Source organism: Filicampus tigris, chromosome 20, assembly GCF_054856515.1.
Source record: "Filicampus tigris isolate MCC_2025a chromosome 20, RoL_Ftig_1.0, whole genome shotgun sequence".
NCBI lineage: Eukaryota > Metazoa > Chordata > Actinopteri > Syngnathiformes > Syngnathidae > Filicampus > Filicampus tigris.
The window spans coordinates 205,001-231,357 of NC_141236.1; the positions used below are offsets into that span (position 1 = coordinate 205,001).

Below are 26,357 nucleotides of genomic sequence, written 5' to 3' on the forward strand. Positions count from 1 at the left end.
AGGTTGGGGGTTGTTTATCCGTGTTTAAGATTATCCGTTTTGTCAGCTTCCGGCAAACCAGGCAGAACACTGCTAGCCGTAACCAGTATGTGAAGTTTAACACTCAAGACTCATTGTCCACGCCCCTTTGCGTTGAATTCCATTGTTTCTGTCGCTATTGATCTAAATACAAAGTACTTTATTGGGGCAACCTACATTGTTGCGTTAATTTGGACTTTGGACTTGGCAATGTTTCTTTTAGGTGAGGTGTGTTGTAAAGCCACAGGTTAGTAAATCTACTACTCCACCTGTGTTGAGCCACTTTTACAGACTGTGGACTAAAAGTGGCTCTAGCCACTTTTACAGACTGTGGACTAAAAGTGGCTCTAGATCAATGCTGACAGATACAGATTGTAATTTCAGGTGGCATCATGTCTGACAGAATACCTGCTGAATATTTGGTTGAATTATATTTTTTGAGCAATGTTTTTTTATAATGGGAGAAATATTTGAGGGGGATGCAGATACCAATCATTCTGTACCGATTAATATTTAAATACTGTAATGCTGGCTGAACGGGAAAAAAAATACAAACAGATTGGGTCGCTTGACAACTATGGCACACACACCAACAAGAGATAAAACTGTTTGATCATCACCGGTGTCATGACCCAAATGATTGATTGTCAGTCATATCGCAATACTGCTAAAAGAAATGTATGGGAGAAAGATATGTGATACACAAGTAACAAACACACCCGATTCAAATGATCAGCTCATCAGCAAGCTCGGCAGAAGCTCTGTAAAGATCCTGATCGTTTGAATCAGATTTATTGGAGCAGGGAGACATACAAAACATCCAGGATACCGTCCCTCAAAGACCGGAGTTGCCCACCTGTGACATATGGTATATGTTGTTCAAATAAGGAAATAAAAAATGGTGAAACTCAATTACAAGCAGTCATTCAAATTATATATATATACTCTACACATATGAACATTATTTCACTGTTTATTGAACATTCCCAAAAAGTATGTCTACATTGTGCATCATTTTTTAGATTTAAGTGTGCTGACATTTTGCGCACTAACTGTGAACATGAATTAACCATTTTTTGTTGAGACTCCCAAATTATGATTAAGAAAAATCCCCCGATTTCATCCACCGTGCAGGAAATACTGTAATAATGTTGCGAACATCAAGACCACATTTGGCCTCGTTGTAAGTCACTTGTTTGAAAAATACTCACTCGGCGGGTCAGAGATGTTGCTAAATATACTGTAGTAGTGTTGTCATGATACCAACATTTTGACTTGAGAAACTATACCTGCATAAAGTACCTCGATACAGGTACCAAAACTGTACCTGGATAAAAATCAAAATAGGCAATAGCATCAGAATTAAAGCCGCCAAAATAACTTCAAATTAGTTTTTTTTCCTTTTTTTTTTAATTAATTCAAAATATCAGGGAATGCATCTGTTTGTGGGCCTATGGGGGAGTGAGATAAATATATTACACTGTCTTTCTATACTTTCTAATGTATATTTTATAGACTACATGCAAATTAAACTTTAAGAAACCTACCGTATTTTCCAGACTTGGAGCCGCTACTTTTTTCCGAAGTTTTGAACTATGCGATTTATAGTCCGGTGTGGCTACTCTGTGGCTTTTTCATCCACCGCTAGGAGCGCTCTAACCGTTATTACAGTACAATTCAATACAATAAATTTGCCATTAACAGGATGTGACTGCAGGTGAAGGAGCTCAACAGGTGAGGGCGCTATGCACTAGGTTATTGCATATGTCGTATGTAGTAGAACAGGGGTCACCAAGTCCGGTCCTCAAGGGCACCTAACCTGCATGTTTTCCATCTCTCCATGCTGCAACACACTTGATTGAAATGATCAGCTCATCAGCAAGCTTTTCAGAAGCCTGATAACGATACAGATCATTTGAAACAGGTGTGTTGCGAGCAGGGAGAGATGGAAAACATGCAGGATACGTGCCCTTGAGCACAGGACTTGGTGACCCCTGTAGTAGAACAATAAAAGGTGGTCATTAACTAAATAACAACAAGTACTGTTTATTTTCTCTTGATTCTGTTCCGTTTTAATCAGCAAAGTTGCTGCCGTGTTAACCCATTAAGGCCTAAAGCACCTGGCTCAACAGCTCCCCAAAACCTAAGGTCGGGTTTGGAATTACCCTTGAAAACCTGAAGTTTTCCCAGATATTCAACACCTACAAAATAATTAATATTTCATGTAGCAGACAAACGATTCCTTTGACGTTTTTGGAGGATGTGGTTTGCCATATGAAACCATCGGGCTCCCCTTATGACTCCATTCCTCCATACTTCTTTAAGAAGATTGTCCCGACAATTGGTAAATCGGTTTTGGCCATTATCAACAGCAGCCTGTCTTCTGGTGTGGTCCCCCAACAGTTTAAGCATGCTGTAGTGCAGGGGTGTCAAAGTCAAATGGACGGAGGAGGGCCAAATAAAACATTTTGCGACAAGCCGAGGGCCGGACTGATAGAATGTTCATTGAAATTCTTTAAATGTCCAGATTGGATCGGGTCCTTCGTGCCTGCTGATTATGTCACGCTTTATATTTCTGTAATATATTTCTTTGCCTCTATGTTTGTCACCCCCTGGCTGTTGTGTTTTTATCTTTGGAGTTACTAAATAAAAATAAAATAAACTACATTACTGCTACTTTTGCGAGGCAGCTCGTACATTACTTCCGTTTGCGTTTCTTCTGCCAAACTGGAAACAATTTTCTGGTTGACTCGGACTGCAAGATTTTATGAACTATACATAATGTGAGTAAAACTGAGAGGGTCATATGATTAGTCTGACGTCTCCAGCTGACTCTATTTTAGAGTGACAAGGTATGAATGTGGGTGATCCTGTCAGAAAACACAGGTCCGCATTTCACTTGACACGTCTATTTATGGCGGTCTGCAACAACACAGACAAAGAATAACCTAGCAACATCATCCAATGCATATCCATTAGTTAACAACATGCCTAAATATTACAATTCACTACATTAAGAAATTAAACAGCCAAACAATACATACAATACACATTCACACGTTTCATCACTAGAATAGTAAGCATACTAGCCGAAATAAATAACTCGTGTTCATCAACGTGACATCACTCACGAGAACATATCTAGGCTATTATGTTCAGCAGTTACCAGACATGAACCTAAATTAAATTACTGAACTCACCTTTTAACATTTACACACAACAACAAACGTGGTGAAACACAGGAAAATCTGCAACTATGGAGTTTGCTGGCACGAACAAACTACTAGCTAGCAGTGTCGAAGGAGGAGAATCAAAAGAAACCACGTCTCCCGCTATCAACACTCAGCCCTCGAGGAGCGTTCAATGCCTGCTCACAGTGTGGGACATCTCAGAACAGACGATCCTCGCAAAAGTAGCGGTAATGTTCGTTATAACAACAGCCAGGGGGTGGCAAACATAGATGCAAAGAAATATGTTACAGAAATAGTATAACGAATTGGATTATCTGTGTTGTGGTCGAACTTGTGTCTTGCCAAGTTGTTTTGTTTCCGAGGTTAATGAATGCATCGTGCGGCTGGACAGGAGGGCATGCTAGCGAGAGGAGCGGAGGACGAACAGGAGAGCCGTTGCTCTTTTTTGACTGAACGGTTGTCGTACTGCATTGTAGCCAGTTGGAACTAATAAAATGTGATCATTAAACTACATCTGTGTTCTTGGAAGACGCTACAATATATTTTAAAGCGTGACGTCATATGCAGGCGCGAAGGACCAGATCACATCTGCTACCCACACCGGCTTGCTGACTGCGGTCTGCGGGCCGGATCTATTAACAAAGCAATATCAACCCAGGGGCCGTAAAAAAACTTCCGGCCCGCGTGCCTTGACTTTGACATATGTGTTGTAGTGTAACCCCTGCTGAAAAAATGGCCTTTATCAAGCTGTGCTATCCAATTTTAGACTCATTTCCAAGCTGCCTTTTATGTCTAAAATTCTGGAAAAAGTGGTGCACTCACAGTGAAGCTCTTTCTTGGATGGACACAATATAATGAAAGTTTTCCAGTCAGGCTTCAAGAAGATGCATAGCACAGAGTCAGCCCTGCTACGTGTTTTTAATGACATCTTCCTGGCAAATGACACTGGAGACTACGTATGTTTCGTTTTGTTGGATTTGACTGCAGCTTTCGATACAGTAGACCACAGTATTCGTTTGAATCAATCAATCAATATATACATACATATATATATATATATATGTATATATGTATGTATATATGTATGTATGTATGTATATATATATATATAGTGTATATATATATATAGTGTATATATGTATATGTATATATATGTATATGTATGTATATATGTGTATATGTATATGTATATATGTATATATGTATATGTTGTTGGCCAGATCTAATAATAAAAGCAATATCATCCCAGGGGCCGTAGAAAACCTTCTCAACCTTCTCCGGCCACATCCGGCCCACGGGCCTTGACCTTGACATGTCTGGATTAGGGCATTTACATGGAAAACGTGTCTCTGCTTGAAACTTGACTTAAATTTTTTTACTTCAGAAATTTTTTCTAGAACCAATTAATTTCATAAGTAGATGTACCACTATCAGTTTTTACATCGCATGCCATAATCTTCACCTATTTGAGTGCATTTTATTCATCCATCGTTGATATTGACAATACATTTGATTCCGTTAGTCAAGCAAGATTTTTGTTCCTCAACTGGCGATGTAACACAAATTCACGCGTATGTCAGATTTCACTGTTAAAGTCGAAATTTACGTTGTATAAAAAAACCCTGAAAATACATTCAAATAAAAAGCATAAGATGCTGTACTTTGCATTACTGCTGAGAGGTGGGTGGAGAAGGAGGAGAGGATGGCGAAAAAGGCAAATATACCCTGTGTTCAGTTGAGCTGTTTTTAACACAGAGAAATGGTGGTACGATATTGGTACCGGTATCCCGTGTAAAACTACTTTACACAATGTTTGTGCTTGCATTTTTGCACGCTTGAGGTATTGAAGGTCACAGGCATTGAGTGTTGCTTTTCGACCTTGCCTTGTTATAAATACAGAGATTTCCTCAGATGCACTGAATCTTTTCAAAAATACAGTATCATGAGATGTTGGTGGCATTGTGAGTGACAATCATACAGTATACTGAAAATTTATTTGACACATTTCTGATTGCTTATTTTTAAAATTTTTGTTTGTATATTTATCACACTTGGACGTTTTTGAATATTTTTCCTTGGTCTTGCAAATGAATTTAGTGTCGCATGGGATACCGGGTACCCCGATTTTTTAGCATCAGAATGGCTCGATAACATTTTTTTTAACACCTGTATTTAAATAAATAAATAATAAATTAAAAAAAATTAAAGCACACATGGCTCACCAACTCTGTCTTAAAGACAAGTAAACATACACGCATAGCCACCTGTCTACCGACAATTGCAAAACGTTTTTAAGTGGCACGCCCCCTTCTGCGTGTGAGCTGTGAGGAAGCATTGAAGCGCTGGCTGCATCTCCGCTCCTCGTTGACAATCGTGACGCGCAAAATTTATCTTTTTTGCTTATATGGCCGAGCATGGCAAGACGACCAACATGGCAAAAAATACCACTTAAGCCTTGTTTTAAAACTACCGTGGCTCGAGGCGGGAACACGTCCAATTTGGCCAAGCACCTCGCTGACTATTGCGGGTTAAACAGCGACAGCCTGTGATGCACTTAACTCATTTGCACCTAACACTTACCTCAAAAATAAATAGAGTGTGAATTATGTTGTTCACAATTTCTTAAGGCATTCGACTAGCTGGGAGTGGATTAGAGAAGAGGAGACACACGCATGCACACACACTCAAAGCAGCATTACATTGAATCATGATCAGTTAAACATACTTGCTTGACCATAACGGTACAAATGTACCGGTATTGTCAATATCAACAATGGATGACATGAAATTCCGTCAAATAGGTCAAGAATATGGCATGTAATGTAAAAACTTGTAGTGAATTAAGTATATATGTACATACATTGATATGTACTGTATACATTATGCTTATATAAACGTATAAATGTAGGCATTGATCTAATTATTTTAAAAAAATGTCATTCTTAAAATAGAAATTGGCGAATTCTGTGTCCAAGAAGCATACAAGTTATGCAGCTGCATATCTGACCATGAAAATGATCATACCCTGCTCAATACTGCATTTTAGTAGATGTCACACTAATGGCTCTATAAACCTCTGTGCACATTTTCTACTTGTGACGCTTAAATAAAGAAATGTGAACTAGTTTTTTTAGTTTAATTTACATGTAGTCTATAAATTATAATCAAGTATAGAAAGAAACTGTGTAATATTATAATAATTTACCGTAACTCACTCTACCTCATATGTGCAAATGTTCATAAATGTTTAACAAGGTTTAAAATGTTTTTCTCTTATCAAGCATATCTTAATAATTTGAATTAATAACACTTTTTTTTTAAATTCTTTTGTCGGTTATGATTTTGCTGATTTTAGGTTTTTGTCGAGGCGCCGTTTCGGTATCGAGGTATTTTATGCAGGTATAGTATCGAAGTCAAAATGTTGGTATCGTGTCAACACTAGCTAACTCGCTTTTGATAAATGGAATGATTTGGAAACTGCATTTTGTTTACTTTGGTTGTCTTTGTGAAGCTAGAAATGTCTTGCAAATTTTAAGTGGCAAGTGGGGGGTGGTAAGAAAAATCAGGAAGTCGCCAAATAATTTTTCACGTCACAGTACATACAGTACAAACGTTTTCTCGCGCCCACACAACAGCCACTCAATCCACAATGCTTGAGAGCGGAGCAGCGTAACAACATTACGTTCGTCAAGAGTGTCGTCACGCAAAACACAAGGTCGCTAAACTAGAAATTGTCAACATTTATCCAGTTTTGGGCTGTGTGGCTGTGCCTCTGAGATGACATTTTTTCTGCTTTTTGCTACTCCCTTCTCTTCTGTGGAAAAATAAAAATAACATTAAAAAAGTACAAAAAAAAAAGAATCAAATTGTGGTCATAGAGGTTGTTATACAGCTTATGAGTCATGTTTTGGTCAGTGTTCTAGGTTTAACATTGAGTACTTTTTAATGCACTGTACTTAACAAATGTTAGGCTTCTTACACTTTTTTCTTGTTTCTTTTGTTTTAAATTGTGCCACATAGGTGCTGATGTTGCAGACCTGATTCTGGATTTCATTGAGTGGTTGAACCTTCAGGATTTTGGCCGACATTGTATCATCAGCGTCAGAGACATCCTTTCATGGGTTAACTACCTGAATGCTGTGTGTAAACGGGATGACTACCAAGGTGGTGCAGCGTTGGACCTCAAGCAGGACATTGCTCAAGCTCTTATCCACGCTGCGTGTCTGGTTTATATTGATGGTATTGGTTCAGGTGGGCAAATTGTCTTCTCCTCGCCCTTTTACTTCATAGGAAATGTTAAAAAACAAAGACATGTTTTTTTCCTATTTCTTTTTTAAGGATCTACTGTGTCCAGCTCCAACAATGCTATCATGGCACGCAAGATGTGCTTGGGCTTCTTGCATAGCCGCCTGAGCAAAATGAATAAACGGGATCAGGATGCACTTAGAATCTATGACAGCAGCCTTCCGCGAGAACCTCTGTGGGGCAAAGACTTCTTTGGCATCAACCCCTTCTTCATTCCTTTAGGTATAGTTCGAGGTGCTGCATTCTATACGTGTATGTCTGGATTGTATTCCACATTATGAATTGCTGGGTTAACTCTACATATACTCGAATGGAAGGAATTGTCAGCAATATACTTAACACCCCATACTATTTAAAAAAAATAATCGGCATCTGTGCTGAAAAAAAAACATCGGTCTATCTAGGGCTGCTACAAACGATTATTTTGCTAGTCGACTAATCACTTACAGTAGTCGTGATTAGTCGACTAATCGGATAATATATAAATCGCGGCAAGTCGCAGCAGAAAGCTGCTGCGCTTATAAGCATCATTTGCTTACAGCTTGAAATCTTGAAATCTATGTACAAACTAATCATGAAGACAATTAAGCGGATAGTACATTCAACTTGTATTAAACTTTGCAACTTAAGCCATCATTCTTGACATGTTTATAAATAAGGGAGCGACTTAAATTGGTGATATTCTGGCCTTAAAATTTTTAGCTGTAATTATCAAAAAGAAGTACTTGTATACGTACAGTATTTCACTCTTCTTGGGCACCAAGACCTTTTTTTTTTTTTTTTTTTGTAACGGAAGGTAGTGAAATCAGAGGATTAAGTTGGGAAAATGCTATGTGCTAAAGAAAACTAAAATTAACACTTGTATAGGTTTTTAATTTTGTGGTAATTTAAACTTTATCAGAAAAAGTTTTGTTTTTCTTCACTAGTATGCATAATTTAAAAGTAGTAAATTGATCTACATATTACACAATCAAAATGTGGTATGCACCTGTAACAAAAAAAACACCTTTTTTTGCACTATAACGTAGTATATTGCAACAAACTGGTTTCCACCAGCGTGTCAAAGGATTGCCACCACGACAGGCACCGACCACCTTACGGCCACAGCTCCGACCAGCTGCCTCGACAATGGAGGCACGAAACATGCTCCACTCCGACTCAATGTCCCCCGCCTCCCCCAGAGAAGCTTGGGAGAAGCTCTGCCGGGGATGGGATTTGGAACTCCTTCTGACACGGGATTCTGCCAGACGTTCCCAGCAAACCCTTACAATACGTTTGGGTCTGCCGGGTCGAACTAGCAACTTCCCCCAACATCACAGCAAACACACCACCAGGCGGCCATCAGTTGACAGCTCCACTCCTCTCTTCGCCTGAGTGTCCAAAACATGCGGCCGCAAATCCGATGACACGAGTACAAAGTCAGTCATCAAACTGCGGCCTAAGGTGTCCTGGTGCCAAGTGCATATATGGACACCCTTATGTTTGAACATGGTGTTCGTTATGGACAATCCGTGACAAGCACATCAGTCCAGTAACAAAACATTACTCGGGTTCAGATCAGAGGGGCCTTTCCTCACAATCACGTCCTTCCAGGTCTCACTGAGCACTGTCCACGTAAGCATTGAAGTCCCCCAGCAGAACGATGGAGTCCCTAGGGGGATCACTCTCCAGCACACCCTCCAAAGACTCCACAAAGGGTGGGTACTCTGCACTGCTGTTTGGTGCATAGGCACAAACAACAGTCAGGACCCATCCTCCCACCATAAGGCGGATGGAGGCTACCCTCTCGTCCACCGGGGTAAACCCCAATATACAAAGTCCAAAGTCGCTCTGATAGAAAATGCTTAATCATCCTAGGGCGCCGCTGGGCAGATCAGACCACGCCACACTCCTGCTCGTCCCACAGTACAGGCAGAAACTTAAATCTAGCCGTCCACAATCCAAAGTGGTTCACTGTTGGACGACGGCCACTATCGACACTCTGCGGGGCTGCCTCGACTGTACTGATTGGGGAATATTCCATGCAGGGCTGCTAATTTGCGGGAGCTGACAATCATAGTGACGTCATACATAAACTTCTGCGTCAGGACGTGCATCCCCACCAAAACCGCCAAAGTCTACAGTAACAATAAACCATGGTTCACAGAGGACATACAGGATTTACGTCACAAAAAGTTCAGTGAGGGTGATATGGGGAAATACAGGGCTGCCAAATATGAACTGAGAGCTGCCATCAGGAAAGCCAAATCTAAGTATGCACACAATTTGGAACAGCAGGTTGCTACAAATGACACCAGGACTGTTTGGAGAAAAATCAAATACACGACAAACTATAAACAAAGCTCTGCCCCCACCATGGACACTGACAAAGACCTGCTGGATCAGCTGAACACCTTGTACGGGAGGTTTGAACAGCTACCCAGTCCCATCTATCCCCCTCCACTCTGCTTCACTCTCGCTCTAAACTTGAATGCATCATCATCAAATCTTCCAGAATTATTGGTCACACACTCCGATCCATAGACACACTGTACCAAAGACGCGTCACGCAGCGAGCAGTAAGAATCACTTCAGATCACACACACCCCGCTCACCACCTGTTCACACAGTTGCCCTCAGGGAGGCGCTACAGGCCATCACAACAAAGACTGTTAGATTTAAGAACAATTTTTCCCCAACACCCATAAGAACTTTAAATCTATCTTTGGCTTGATGTAACCTGTGCATTAACATGGATGTGACTATTTTTGGTGTATTGATGTTGATGATGGAATAGGACACAGGAGAAATGTAAGCTTTAACTGCTGTACTGAAAACAAATTCCACCAACTTTGTTGTGTGGCCATTAAGAAATTATTCTGATTCTCATTCACCTTGACTGTAGTTTTAAGCCTCTAACCAGGAGAGACTGTATTTGTCCCAATAGTGTTGGTAAATCCTCCAGTTAACATATTAAAATTTATTTTACTACTACTTTTTCAAATTGAGACATACCCTGTGTCCATACAGGTCCTCTAGCTGAGAGCAATATCCTATCCGACTACACCATTGCAGCAGGCACTACTGCAATGAATGCTCTGAGGCTTTTGCGGGCATTGAAACTTCAGAGGCCTGTTCTGCTGGAGGGATCACCTGGTGTGGGGAAGACTAGTCTTGTATCTGCACTGGCAAAAGCTTCAGGGAACTGTCTGGTCAGAATCAACTTGTCAGAGCAAACAGTTAAGTATTCCTTCATATACCTGTTATGTACCTGTCTGTCATCCTCTGAAATGGCCTGGAAGTACACATGTAAAATGCTCCAATAGTGATGATGTACATTTTCCTGGCAGGATGTCACAGATTTGTTCGGGACTGATCTACCTGTAGAGGGAGGGAAGGGAGGAGAATTTGCATGGCGCGATGGTCCACTTCTGGCTGCATTGAAGGCAGGGAACTGGGTTCTCTTAGATGAGGTACAATCCAGTTAAAGTAATATACTCACTGTTGCTTCGCAGTTGCCCACCCAGAACAAGTCAATGAAAGTCCCTTTTGCTTTATGCTAACAGCTGAATCTGGCGTCACAATCAGTGTTGGAAGGACTGAATGCCTGCTTTGATCACAGAGCAGAAATCTTCATTCCTGAGCTAGGCATGACCTTCCAAGTTCAGCGACAGAAGACCAAAATCTTTGGCTGTCAGAACCCGTACACACAAGGTGGTGGCCGTAAAGGGCTTCCCAAATCCTTCCTTAACAGATTCACACAGGTAGTAAAGAGTTAATAAAAAGTTACTTGTTGTTTTTGTTTGTTTGTTTCATTTGCAGTTTAATATATCACATGAAACTGGCAATAACACCGCAAATGGGGGGGATTAATAGGGCCTGGGCCGTGAAAACGAAAATCTACAAATAATTTACGCTAGGGATGTAAACGATTAATCGTAAATAGATTTAAAACCAATTTACATTTCCTGAAATAGGCATCGGTGTAAAAAATAAAATAAAATAATTGATATCAACATTTTCATCACAAACAGATTTAATCTATTGTACATTTATTTATCTTCATGTTTAGTTCTAACAGAACACTGACAATGACAAAAACCTAGTTAAACAGTCAAAAGTTTTCAAGTTTTTGTAAAGTTACAAAAAGTTACTGTTTGCAACAAGAACAAAATGCAGATGTTAATGTAAAAAGATCTTTTAGTTGTAAATTGAGTCATTTTGTTTAAAAGAAAAAGATTTTGAATGAATCAAAATCAGAAACTGAAAATTGGTCTTGCATCCCTAATCAGTCCATTATCACGGCATTGAAGATGAAGTGCGTCCCTGGTTATAACCCTTAAAGCAATGTATATTTGAACTCAAATTATGTTAAACATATGTAGACAGATAATAATACTTTCAGGTAGGGCTGCTCGATTAAGCGATTTTGAACCGTAACCGAATTTTCTGGATAAAACTATTTTAAAAACGTCCCAATCGGCAAGTTCGATTTTATTTATTTTTTATTATTGGTGTATCTAAGCCACCGTAGTTTCCTTTGCATTCCCGCTTCCTCCCACGAGCGCGCAGTCCGATAACAACAACAACATCCACGACTACTGGCGATTCTGCTATTTGCTCAGGCGTTTTTAATAAATCGGTCAAATATAGATCTGTAGTGTTGTGTGTGTATTAAGTTAAATTAACTGGCATTTTTTGAGTTCAAAGAAAGAAAAATTAAGTTTAAATAAAAGACATTCAAAATACTTCATTTTTGATTATTTTTTATTTTACAAAGAAATCGTAATCGTAAAATCGGGTTTGAGAGAAAATAATCTGGAATTTCCTGTTAGGCAAAATCGAACAGCCCTACTTACAGGTATATTTTCTTTATTCACTGCAAAAAAATATATTAACATTACCATTTACTGAGTAACTTAGTATAGTAATAGTTGTGAAAGTCTTATGTTATATCTACCTGTATTATAGTGGCCCATGGCGCACATCAGAATAAGTTGCAATGAATTAATCATGATGCCCACAATGTTTAATTCTTTACTTTTTTTATGTTATTATTCTTAAGTTTTGTAAAGTAGATATTACAGGGTGGTATTTTCCCTATTTTTGTAAAGGGTCTAAAAACAAATTTTTGTTGGATTTCTTGGGGAGACTGAAACGAATTACATTTTACTGTCTAATAAAGTACTACCCCACTATATTGCATTATTATTAATATTAGTATTAATGAATGTTATACTAATCAATGTTAGTCATCTTTTCTGATGCATTTATCGTTTTATCTTTTATTTGATTTGTCACCGACTGCTGTGACTCTGATTGTTTTTCTAGGTGTTTGTGGACCAGCTCACCGGCAAAGACATGGAGTTTATAGGGAATTCAATTTTTCCAGCCATTGATAAAGAAATCATTTCTAGAATGGTGGAATTCAGTGACAGGGTAGGTGTTTATTATTGTTTCAACAGTGACAGGACACTGACATAACATTTTGACTTTGAAAGTATATAACGAAATTTTGTGAATATATTTTACTGTTAACATTTTTGTAATTTTTGCAAGATTCCCACAAATAGAGGCACACTGTTTACTGTCAAACACAAACACTCTTGTGCCACTGGCAAACAAATGTGCATATAGAACTCTGTACCTGCTAACAACCCAGACAACAGGTGAGGCAGACAGCAGAATCCGCTCTACTCAACTTCTCAGTCTCGAAGCGTACACTCCCAACTCCTTCTCTCCACACCAAAACTCTACTATTAAGTTGTAAATTAAGAAAAAAATAGAGGTACTGAAAACTACGGAGTTGACATTTAAAATTGACACTGAAAACAAAAATAAAAGCATTCTCCTTAAATGGACATGAAGAAGGAATCTCAAGAAATATCTTGCATACGGTGCATCAGGAAAGTATTCACAGTACTTAAATATTTTGCCACATCTTAATGTTACAAGATTTTTCCAACATGGATAAAATTAATTTCTTTGCTCGAAACTTTACACACAACACTCCATAAAGTCAACATGTAAATTATTTGTGATTTTTGAAAAGGTATTACAGTAATAAAAGTGAGAAATCACCGCTACAAATATTGAAAGCCTTTGCCATAACTCTAAATTGAGCTCGGGTACATCCTGTTTCCACTGATTGCTAAAAACAGTGTCTGCTGCCTGCAGCAGCATAGCTTTTCGGTCCCCCAGCCACCCCTAAATTGCTGCGTGAAATTATTTTCTATTTTGGAATATATTACACAATAGAAGACTATTTTGATTGAAAGAGCATATTTACAAAGGGTATAAATGAGTGGCTTAGCTGGACATTCAGAAGCCCAAGAAACACTTCCATGTCGAGTGGGAGGTGGTCTTTTTTAAAATGTATTTGTTTTTACCATAGTCGGAAGTGTGTTTGCCAAAATAAAATCAGCTTCTGTTTGGCTTCAGTACAAGCGGATGGCACTGTAAAATGCATCCACATGCTACATCTGATGTTCAAGGTATTTGAAGTAATCATGAAGGACAGATACAATACAATGTACACATTTATCAACAATAGCCTTATATGTGAAAGTATACCAGTCCTGCGGCATGTGGCAAGTGAGGACCAACTAGGGGTGGGCGATATGGCAAAAATATAATATCACGATTTTTAAAAGATGAAATCATGATCACGATTTTATCATGATTCTTTGTTTTCATCATTTTTTGAAGACTAATTTGCACATTTCTGACCATTTTCATGTTAAACGTATAAAATGTGTATAAAACTCTAAAAGAAAAAAATGACATTTTAAGTCAGCTAAGCTTTCTGAACAGGTTTTAATTTGAATAGTGACAATTTTTATCAAAATGTGCAGTGAATGTAAACATAAAAGGTAACATAATGTAAACATAAAAAAACAGCTCGTAATGCAGGTCTAGTACTTTGAAGAGTCTTTTAAAGCCCTCGTTTTCCACTGCCTGAGTTACTTCTTTACACTGCTTGCTTGTTTTTTCATATGGAGTGCTCTTGTTAAATTACTGTTACCGTGGGTTGTGTTAGCTTGGAGCTAGCGTCTGCCTCTGGCTACCATGTGTCTGATCTCCGTTTGCTTTGGCTGTCGGCGCTGACGTCCGAACCGAGTCTCTGCAAAGTTTGCAAATAACTGGTTTGCGCTTTCTCCTCCGAGGAAAAGCCAAACCAAATCGACACTGTGGATGTGGTGTTTCTTTTCGGGACCAATTCTATAGCTTCCGGCTATACAAACAAACAGGGAGGCGGGGAGTGTCACGTACCGTGCACTGCGCGTGCTGTGATTGGTTGGTCGGGTATACGCGTCAGCGGCTTTGCGCCACCATAGAGCTAAACTGTATAGAATGTGCCACGTAGACGATCAAGCCATCTTTCGGCTTTATAAGATCGTGAACACGTTAAACCGCTTAACGATCTAATATAGTCATATCTTCCACCCCTAGGACCAACCAAATAAAGACAATAGAGTACAGTTTACCTGGAGAACGTATGTAGACTGTTGAGTATAGCGTTTACCCAAATTCTAATCATATTGTCTAGTGAATTCGACACTTTGTGCCTCAATAGCTTTTCCAGGAGGTGAGTGTTGAACGACGCTGGGGTCAAAAAGGAAGCCCCTGGGAGTTCAACCTGCGTGACATATTTCGCTGGTGTCAGCTAATGCTGGCGGATCAATCGCCAGGATTTTTCAACCCTGGCCAACATGTGGCTTTGGTATACGCGGACAAGATGAGAACGGAGGCAGACAGGGCACAGGTAAACTTTTTTATCTCTGGCTGTCTTATTATTGCTTTTGGAAAGAAATAATTCTTACAGGTGTGGAGCATAGTGTTAAATGGTTTGTCTTCTTCCACTACACAGGTGCTGACTGTGTTCAGGAACGTGTTTGGGGAAGACTTTGAACCTTACACAGGTTCTAGACAATTTCATATCACCCCACTCAGCTTTCAGGTAGATTCAAATGTTAAAGCAACCGTTTGCCTGCAACAAGATGAAACCATTCATTTGATTTGTGTAAAATATCCCTGTTAGGTGGGCTTCTCTGTCCTGCAGCGAAGTGGTGGAGCCCCGGTGGGCCTGGATCCCCCACTCTCCATCACGCACCAAGCTTTGCAGCCACTTGAGTCCCTCATGAAGTGTGTTGAGATGAACTGGATGACCATACTGGTTGGGCCAACGGGCAGTGGAAAGACCAGCCTGGCGAGACTACTTGCTCTCTTGACAGGAAACCGCCTCAGGGTCATGCCCATGAACAGTGCCATGGACACAACAGAGTTGCTGGGAGGCTTCGAACAGGTCACTTTTTGAATTCATATTGTAGCTTACTGCCATTGTCTACAAATTGTAGATGACAACCATGTTTTTCGTTGTTAGGTGGATATTATGCGTCCATGGCAACATGTTCTTGATAGCGTGTACTACTTGGTTGCTTTGGTAGCAAGGCGTGGCTTGATGTCGCTGGATGTGTGCCTGCAAGACACAGAGTTTTTGCTGCAGACATGGGGCCTCTTTAACCACTGGCTGAGGGAAGAGAAACTGGAAGGCTCAAGAAGAACATTGAACTCTGAGGCTGTAAACAAACTGGAAGTCATCATCCTGCTCTTGCAAAAACTGAACACAAAGCTCAAAGTGTTCACAGGTAATGGTAGAAGCTGTCCAGCATTCACAATGTGGATGGCCTATGAATCAGAGGTGGAATTCTCAAATGATTACTTTGCCAACAAAAACAAGAAACGCTGGAAGTCTCATTTGCAATTGTTTATTTAAAAGGGACAGTGCACATGAACATTTGCATGTACATATGCCAGAATTAGCCAATGTCTACTTTCCATCCGCAGTCCCTGGCTTGTCAGAAGAAGCAACATTACAATAACATCAACAATAAAGAAAATGACAAAAAGAAATCAGCACATAGAACTGACACATCCGCGACATACAAAACAAAACCAAAAAATAAATAATAATAATAATATTAACACGAGGGCACATAGAGGCTTGATTTAAAATTAGCGCTCACATATCTGGTTTCTTTTCAGGCACTTTTTTAGATTGACTTTAAAAGTGGTACAGTCTTTTATTTGAAATTGGAATCTCACCTTTGATAAAACCTGATTACTGAAAGTGGTTTGTGATACTGCATAGTCACTTCGAGTGAAGGCTCTGGTTCTTTTCCCACTGATGCTGGATCTTAACATAATAAACTCACTCAAGGGTGGGGGAGCAAGCCCACGCAAAATCTTATATATGGAGCAGGCTAGTTTAAACTTTTTAAAATTATCAAAACTTAAAATATGTTTCTGGAGAATAGGGCAGAGATTGGTGGAAAATAATTTCCTATCCAATATTTTCACAGCTTTTTTGAAGAGAGATACTATTGGTTTTAATGTACTTAAACTTGTTAGTGACCAGTTAGTCATGCAATATTCAATGTGAGAAAAAATCAACAATGAATCTCTGGGGGCGGCCATTTTGTAACTTCTATTGACTGAAAATGACAACTGCTCAGGTAACGACCCCTGAGATGGCTAAAAACGGGTGGATTTTGCTGCTTATTTCATATTCCACAAACACAGTATTAATCAGAATGCTGGGTTTCAACTAGTGGGCCTGCTGGGAACATATTGTTGAAAAAATGTGTTTGGGTTGATTTCCCCTTTCAGCTCCGGCAGCAAATGCGAGTGACGCTATGCACGCTATTTATTTTCATTAGAAAAGAATGTTTTTTTTTTTTTTTTTTTTTAATTTTAACTGATCTTCAGTATTGCCATTCGTGAGGTATTGGAACTGGGCCGGCAAACAAATAGCGGAAATCTACGTATAATAAATTAAAAATGAAATGACAATCAGGAAATTAAAACAAAAAACTAATTTATTCATTCATTGTTACTTTGATACTGTTTTTTATTTAATGTGGTTTATGTTTTATGTTGGATCATATGTACAGCACTTAATTACAACTGTGGCTGTTGTTAAAGCGCTCTATAAATTGAGCTGCTGCCAAATGTGGCACAACCAGTTATTAGATTGATAGGGCAATCACTTTTTCTCACAGTGCAGATAGGGTTGGAAGTTGCTCCGTGTAATAAATACATGCATGATTTAGAAACGCGTTTTTGATTTTACAGTAGCACCTCAGCTTACGAAACTCTCGTTCACAAACAAATTGGTTTACAAACATCCACGCAAAACTCTGTTGTGCTTTATCTCGCACAATATGAACCCCATTCACTCAGTGTGTCACAACTTTCACATAAAGAAACATATGTTTTTGTTCCACACACCGTGCTCACCCACACAATGCCACGTTGTCCGGGCCCCCGCTCTCTTCTCCTTGCGAACTGGCGTCTGGGTATGTCAGGGATGTCACGATATCCAAATGTCACGATACGATAATATCACGTTGTGAACCTCACATTATGATACTTGATGATATTGTGGGGAGGTTGGCGATATATAAAAACCTTTGTATGACCATATCGCTTGTACCAACCCCCTAGACATGTCCAAGCTGAAACTGGACTTCATGCAACTAAAGGAGCATATGTCACAGCTGAAGAATGGATGGACCAATGGAGGATTTGAGTGGTTAGATGGAATGCTAATCCAAGCCCTGCAGGCAGGTGACTGGTTGCTCATGGACAATGCTAACTTCTGCAGGTAAGAAATACTGAATATTCATTGCAATACAGCTTTCAGGTGACTGCTATTATTGTAGTGCAACAAAAGCAGTAGAAAACCACACACACAAAAGATTAACCTACTTTTCTGACCATGACAGCACACATCTTTGGATGGGGAATGCAAAAGTGGGTGTCATAAGAATGCAGTCCTTACATATCGCACTTCCCTCCCTGTATGGACAAAATATCAATACCTCAGGGACTGTTGAAGGAAAACAAGAAAAAAAAACTACAGTTGAAATAAATGATTGAACACACACATTTTGCTATTTTTTTTTGTCCAATCAGCCCTAGAACGATTTGTGAGATCATATATTGTTGTAGGGCATAAGCTATATCGTTTTCAGTGGGGTGGCCAGGGTGACACGACTATTCACATGGGGGCGGCCTTAAGATGACACGTGCATGCGCACAAAGGTGCATCTGCACGCACAGGCATAAACATTTGCACGCCCGAGTTGTGAAGTCTGCCTTGGCTACACAGAGCACATGGCCAAGAAGTCATTGTTTATCATTCCATCCACTGTATGGGTTTCATGAAATACAATGCACACATACAGAACCTTACAAGTCAAAAAATAAACTGTATATCTTCATTTACTAGATAATGCCTTTTTCTTTGCTGTTGTGTACCATTTGGTTGTCTACTTCGCTCATGCACTGATTTGCTGGGTAACAACCAATCAGAGTGATCAGTTGTCACAGACGGCTAATGTCATTTTGCTCACTGCTGATGGACGAATCATTCATTGAAATCATACCTATGAAGCACAATGACACAACAGTCTGTTGTCAATTCTTCACAATTGTAAATGTTGGTTTTTACTTGGATTTGTTCCTGCTTGTATTGTGAGTGTATTGGGCACGATTGGAATATGTGTGCATTTTGTTTCATGAAAACCTCAAAGTATGATAATGACTTCTTGTTAAAATATTATTTCACAAATTATCCAAGTGCCTTGGTGTAATTTGACTGTGTGGAAGCTGCAGTAAGGTGGGACTAATTATCTGCACCACAGAATCACGTACTTGGTATAAAAATCTTTCCCTAGACATGGATTTTTTTTTTTTAAGATTCATTATCCCCCCGTGAGCCGTCACCACATCGTGGTGGAGGGGTTTGCGCGCCCCAATGATCCTAGGAGCTAAGCTGTCTGGGGCTTTATGCCCCTGGTAGGGTCACCCATGGCAAACAGGTCCTAGGTCAGGGACCAGACTAAGCACGGATCAAAATTACCCCTTATGAAGAAAAAAATGAATGGATCACGTTTTCCCTCGCCCGAACGCGGGTCACCGGGGCCCCCTTCTGGAGCCAGGCCTGGAGGTGGGGCTCGATGGCGAGCGCCTGGTGGCCGGGCCTGCACCCATGGGGCCCGGCCGGGCTCAGCCCGAAAAGGACACGTGGGTCCCCCTTTCCATGAGCTCACCACTGGTGGGAGGGGCCAAAGGGGTTGGGTGCCGTGTGAGCTGGGCGGCGGCAGAGGACAGGGACCTTGGCGGTCCGATCCACGGCAACAAAAACTAGCTCTTGGGACATGGAATGTCACCTCTCTGGCAGGGAAGGAGCCTGAGCTGGTGTGTGAGGCTGAGAGGTTCCGACTCGATATAGTCGGGCTCACCTCCACACACAGCTTGGGTTCTGGTACCATGTTTTGGACACTTGGGTGAAGAGAGGGGCGGAGCTGTCAACTGATCACCATTTGGTGGTGAGTTGGCTCCGATGGTGGGGGAAGATGCCGGTCCGACCTGGCAGACCCAAACGTATTGTGAGTGTTTGCTGGGAACGTCTGGCAGAATCCCGTCAGAAGGAGTTTCAACTCACACCTCCGGCAGAACTTTTCCCACGTCCCGGCGGGACATCGAGTCCGAGTGGACCATGTTTCGTGCCTCCACTGTTGAGGCGGCCGATCGGAGCTGTGGCCGCAAGGTGGTCGGTGCCTGTTGTGGCGGCAATCCCCGAACCCGCTGGTGGACACCAGCGGTAAGGGATACTGTCCAGCTGAAGAAGGAGTCCTATCGGGCCTTTTTGGCCTGCGGGACCCCGGAGGCAGCTGACAGGTACCGGCTGGCCAAGCGGAATGCAGCTCTGGCGGTTGCTGAGGCAAAAACTCAGGTGTGGGAGGAGTTCGGGGGGGGCCATGGAAAATGACTTCTGGACGGCTTCGAGGAAATTCTGGTCCACCATCCGACGTCTCAAGAGAGGGAAGCAGTGCACCATTAACACTGTTTATAGTGGAGATGGGGTGCTGCTGACCTCAACTCGGGACGTTGTGGGTCGATGGGGAGAATACTTCAAAGATCTCCTCAATCCCACCGACACGCCTTCCACTGAGGAAGCAGAGCCTGGAGACTCTGAGGTGGGCTCTCCTATCTCTGGGGTTGAAGTAACCGAGGTAGTCAAAAAGCTCCTCGGTGGCAAAGCCCCGGGGGTGGATGAGATCCGCTCGGAGTTCATAAAGGCTCTGGATGTTGAGGGGCTGTCATGGTTGACACGTCTCTACAACATCGCATGGACATCGGGGACGGTGCCTCTGGATTGGCAGACCGGGGTGGTGGTCCCCCTTTTTAAGAAGGGTGACCGGAGGGTGTGCTCCAATTACAGAGGGATCACACTCCTCAGCCTCCCCGGCAAGGTCTATTCAGGGGTGCTGGAAAGGAGGGTCCGTCGGAAGGTCGAATCTCGTAATCTCGGAGGAGCAATGTGGTTTTCGTCCCGGCCGTGGAACAGTGGACCAGCTCAACACCCTCAGCAGGGTCCTCGAGGGTGCATGGGAGTTCGTCCAACCAGTCTACATGTGTTTTGTGGACTTGGAGAAGGCGTTCGACCGTGTCTCTCGGGGAGTTCTGTGGGGGGTGCTTCGGTAGTACGGGGTACCGAGGCCCCTGACATTGGCTGTCCAGTCCCTGTACCACCGATGTCAGAGTTTGGTCCGCATTGCCGGCAGTAAGTCGGATTTGTTTCCAGTGAGGGTTGGACTCCGCCAAGGCTGCCCTTTGTGACCGATTCTGTTCATAACTTTTATGGACAGAATTTCTAGGCGCAGCCGAGGTGTCGAGGGGGTTCGGTTTGGTGGCCTCGGTATTGCATCTCTGCTTTTTGCAGATGATGTGGTACTGTTGGCTTCTTCAAGCCGCGATCTCCAACTCTCGCTGGAGCGGTTCGCAGCCGAGTGTGAAATGGTCGGAATGAAAATCAGCACCTCCAAATCTGAGACCATGGTCCTCAGTCGGAAAAGGGTGGCGTGCCCTCTCCGGGTTGGGAATGGGATTCTGCCCCAAGTGAAGGAGTTCAAGTATCTTGGGGTCTTGTTCACGAGTGAGGGTAAGATGGAACGGGAGATCGACAGGCGGATCGGTGCAGCCTCTGCTGTGATGCGGACCCTGTATCGGTCTGTTGTGGTGAAGAAGGAGCTCAGCCGAAAGGCGAGGCTCTCAATTTACCGGTCGATCTACGTTCCTACTCTCACCTATGGTCATGAGCTGTGGGTCATGACCGAAAGAACAAGATCTCGGATATAAGCGGCCGAAATGGGTTTCCTTCGCAGGGTGTCCGGGCTCTCCCTTAGAGATAGGGTGAGAAGTTTGGCCATCTGGGAGGGACTCAGAGTCGAGCCGCTGCTCCTCCACGTTGAGAGGAGCCAGTTGAGGTGGCTCGGGCATCTGATTAGGATGCCTCCTGGACGCCTCCCTGGTGAGGTGTTCCGGGCATGTGCCACCAGCAGGAGACCCCGAGGACGACCCAGAACACGCTGGAGAGACTATGTCTCCCGGCTTGCCTGGGAACGCCTTGGGATCCTTCCGGAAGAGCTGGAAGATGTTGCTGGGGAGAGGGAAGTCTGGGCTTCCCTGTTGAAGCTGCTGCCTCCGCGACCCGACTTCGGATAATCGGGAGATAATGGATGGATGGAAGATTCATTATACATGTTATTTGTTGTGATTAGCAGTGAAAGGTTGATTCACAACTAGGGATTTTTGTTGTCCCGGTGGCACTCCATAAATGGTTGTTGTCCAGACAGGGTGTAAGTCCACCCATTTACAGGAGTCTCAGACAGGCAACAATTGAATACAAACAGGAGTAGATACAAACAGTTGTAATACCATCATTGGGATGAGTAGTTCCTTCCAAAGGAATGCCTTCTGAATAGTGCTTCATCTCCAGGGAACTGCCACTCTCATCATAAAAGCAGAAAGTGTAAATCGTGAATCATTGTGAGCATGAAAATAAGAAAACACGGTGTTTGTACTGTAAATTGTGCTGTCCTTGGAAGAGCACGTAGATAATGTAGAGATAGAAAGCGGTGTCCCTTCTCTTGAAATTTGATTGCACCATGCACACGTTCAAAACACCCTTTTCCGGATCAAGCAAAGCACCCCCAGAACATACATAACTAAGCCTGCTGTGTTATTTTCTTTGTACGCTTGGCAGAGACATAATTATTACATTTTGGTAAAGAAAGAAAACACCCACACTCATGACTTGAAATACTTGAAACTAAGGAGATCAAATTTGCTGGAATGCCTATTGAAAAGACAGGACATTAAATTGAGATGGGGTTCCAGTGGGGACCTTGATGTCAATTTTCAAATTTAAGTTGTGTTTTATTATGCACTGAACAACTGACACCTCATGTCCTGCCATTCATGATTTTGAAAGTGATGGCTTGGCAGTCTGGGATATTGAGCCATTTGAACTGATTGTGTGAAATGTGTTCAGTGCCTCTGTACTGGATCGCCTCAATGCCCTCCTGGAACCTGGTGGATCTCTCACCATTAATGAACGTGGGGTCATAGATGGGAAGACCCCAGTAATTACACCACATCCTAACTTCAGGTATTGAAGTTTTTAACTTTCTATAATTATTCACCAATAACATTTCATCTTATTTAAAATAATATTGTGTTGAACTAAACAGGTTGTTCCTGACAATGGACCCTGTGCATGGAGAACTCTCCAGGGCCATGAGAAACAGAGGGGTAGAAATTTACATCCCTGGGGAAAATGACGGCATCTCCTGGGACACACTGGATTTGAAAACATTGCTTCACACCGCAGGAGCGACTGGAGATTGTGTGTGTAATTTGCTGATTGAAATACACAAAAGCATCAAATCTGCAATCTGGGGTACACATCACCAACACAATTTCAAGATCTAATTGGTTACTCTCGCGGTCTACTAATTACTGCTTTCTTTACTCAAGATTCCCCTGCCTCATCAATGGCCTCATTGTTCCATGCTGCCACCCTACTGTTCTGCCAGCTACAGAGAGGTGTACATTTACCCAGTGCACTACAGCATTGCTGTCAAGAGGTTTACTCCATCAGTCAACGTACCACTGCAAGCCAAAAGGTATCATGTATCATGAATAAGTTCCGAAACGAATAATTTGTCTAGTTTAGATAACTTAGATGAATAGCTACACAATGATCATCATCTTCCGCTTGTTTGGTCTTTGTCACCGGGGAAGCAGCCTAACTAAAGAAACACAGACTTGCTTCTTCTTGGTCCCTATGTGCAACTCTTACGGAGGGATGCAGGGACGCTCTCAGGCCATCCAAGAGACAGTCTCTCCAGAATGCCCGAGTCAAGTCAAGTCAAATTTATTTATATAGCCCTTAATCACGGGAAAGTCTCAAAGGGCTTCACATATGAACCAGATCATATACACGACATCCCCTGATCTTAAAGGGACGGTGGGGCCGGGATGGCCATGTTTTCACTAAAAAGTTCATTTTAAATATTTTTTGATCAGGAAAATGAAAAGAGTTGCCATTTTATCCAATCATTTTGGAGAAATTAGGAAATAAGTAACTCCATGAATAACGCCCCTTGATAATGAGCACAATGGTCGCGCCCCCTACCATTCTATTTTTGTTTGGCCGGAGTCACGCGAGGAACCGATTCTTAACCCTCCATTGGAAATCATTGTACTTTTATTGCTTATAACGTCCAAAAACGGCGATCAATTGGCACCAAAATTTATGTGGACATCTCTACTAATGCCCACTTCAACATATCAAAAGGATTTACCTCTCCATGGCTGATTTATATGAGAATGAGGAAATGTGAAAGTCAGCAGAGCTACATAGATTTAGGCTGGGACGAGCGCACACTGCTTCTTTGCTTGAAAAAAAAATAAAAAATACTTCTTTGCTGATCACGGTTAGGACGGGGAGGCATTAAACACCAGTCAGGATATTTACAGAGACTGAAGTGGGAATGAGTAGACGTGCACATTTATTTGGATGAGGAATGGCCCCAGTTTTTCGACTTACAACGCGCCGTCCAATTTGGAAGGTAACAGCCGAAATGGCACGTTCCAATGCAGCCACACTCGGCTGTGCAGTCAGCCTCGCTAGAAATTTTTGTGCGCTGTTCGATGAGGGCTTTCGTCACTCTTACGCCGCTTCACTCGTGCAGAAGGTGGCGGCTGCAAGCAAGCAAGCAGGGACACCGCACACGACTGCTTGCGAGGCGACATGAAGACACAGGCTCATCTTCACCTCCACACGCTGGGCGGACAGTAAGGAGCTAATGTTGTTGTGCGCCTTTTGTTTTAACGGCCTGAAGCTAGTTGCTGCTATTAGCCGTCCCATTATCCTACCTTTTAGGGGAGGGAAGAAGGGGACGTAAAGCTCCAATCTGCGTGCTGCTGCTGCAAGCCGCCATCTCTCTCCCTCCTGAGATACAAGTTTAGCGCCGCTAAATATCAGAAATATAACTAGTCAGGGTTCGTGTGCGCATTCATGCTCTTGTCCGCTTCAGCTTGTGAAAGTCGAGGAGCAATCGCCACGGTATTTTTGATTTTGTGGAGGTGATCATGATGAGATCACGTTTTGTGTCAATAAATCCAAACTGTTGTGCAGAACACTGCAGAACACTTTTATACTTTCACAGGTTGAAATGGACAAGAGTAGTAATGTGAATTTGCATTTTGGTGGCGATCGATCACCGTTTTAGACTACAGAATTGACAAAGCGAGCAATATTACCAAGCATGCCTTCCTCGCGTGACGTAGACCGCTGAGACCGAAAACATAACATTTTGGGGCGGGGAAATTTGTCATAAACCTAATCACAAAAAAAGCCCTTAAATCACTACAGAGTCTTTTGAGGTGGGCATTTTAGTACGAATGTCATTTTTACATGCAAACCTATTATATAAGTGCCAATGTTAAGATCACCCAAGTGTCCCTTTAACCCCCAGGAGGGCAAGGAAAAACTCAAAAAGCCCCATCTGGGGAAAAGTGAGAAACCTTGAGAAGGGACCACACATGGGGGAATCCCCCTTCCAGGATGATCAGGCTGCAATGGATGCCGAGTGGGCAACATTGAACACACATAATATCATACAGTGTTTATTAAAATGATGTGAACGTTAATCAAATGAAGTGCTGCAGGAAGATGACATTGGTGAAGTGAGCAGGGGCCCAATGTAGAAATCTCCATAACAGCGCCTCCGAGGATGTGGTCAGCCTCCAATCTTGTAGCAGTCAGTTGCTGTTGGATCGAAACAGCAACCTCCAATTCGGTCGTCATCACCTAATTCCCAAGCCTGGGAAAAGGGGGCAGAAAAAGAATAGAAGCGGCAGTAAAGAGGCCAAAACAAACAGTTCAACTAAATGCAGAATCATACAAATAAGTCTTAAGTCGTGTTTTAAGCATTTCTACTGAGGTAGTGCCTCTAATATCCACGGGTAAGGCATTCCAAAGCATCAGTGCCCGAATAGAAAACGCTCTAGAGCCTGAAAACTTCTTTTTGGCTCTCGGGATCACTAAAAGGCCGGCATTTTGTGACCGAAGGTTTCAGATCGGAACATATGGTATCACTAAGTCGACGAGGTAGGAAGGTGCTAAGCCGTGCAGTATTTTGTAGGTAAGTAGCCAAAGCTTGAAATCGCATCTCAAGTGGACTGGGAGCCAATGCAAATTGGCTAATATCGGAGTAATATTATCGAACTTTCTCAAGAGTGTTTCTGCGGCTTTTTGGACTAACTGCAGACTTTTAATACTAGACATGGGAAGAGGGCAAAACTTTACAATAATCGAGGCGAGACGTAACAAACGCGTGGATTATTAAACTTTCTGCATCACTATTCGACAGAATTGGACAAGTTTTAGCAATATTACGGAGATGGAAAAATGTGGTTCTAGTAGTATTCTTAATGTGCATTTGA

The 26,357-nt window shown here is 42.0% G+C and overlaps 1 protein-coding gene across 5 annotated transcripts in view; it reads left to right on the plus strand.

The window, feature by feature from the left end:
- Positions 1–26,357, plus strand: part of mdn1 (midasin AAA ATPase 1) — a 219,081-nt gene that overhangs the window by 66,024 nt on the left and 126,700 nt on the right. For all 5 annotated transcript variants that reach the window (XM_086018242.1, XM_086018239.1, XM_086018240.1 and 2 more), the window contains exons 34-47: positions 7,230–7,460; positions 7,548–7,736; positions 10,524–10,732; positions 10,844–10,966; positions 11,060–11,257; positions 12,825–12,932; positions 15,070–15,258; positions 15,364–15,453; positions 15,535–15,798; positions 15,877–16,141; positions 18,000–18,159; positions 22,897–23,013; positions 23,096–23,304; positions 23,382–23,530. In XM_086018242.1, coding sequence (XP_085874368.1) covers positions 7,230–7,460; positions 7,548–7,736; positions 10,524–10,732; positions 10,844–10,966; positions 11,060–11,257; positions 12,825–12,932; positions 15,070–15,258; positions 15,364–15,453; positions 15,535–15,798; positions 15,877–16,141; positions 18,000–18,159; positions 22,897–23,013; positions 23,096–23,304; positions 23,382–23,530 — 2,501 coding nt within the window. The remainder of the gene's footprint in view (positions 1–7,229; positions 7,461–7,547; positions 7,737–10,523; positions 10,733–10,843; positions 10,967–11,059; positions 11,258–12,824; positions 12,933–15,069; positions 15,259–15,363; positions 15,454–15,534; positions 15,799–15,876; positions 16,142–17,999; positions 18,160–22,896; positions 23,014–23,095; positions 23,305–23,381; positions 23,531–26,357) is intronic.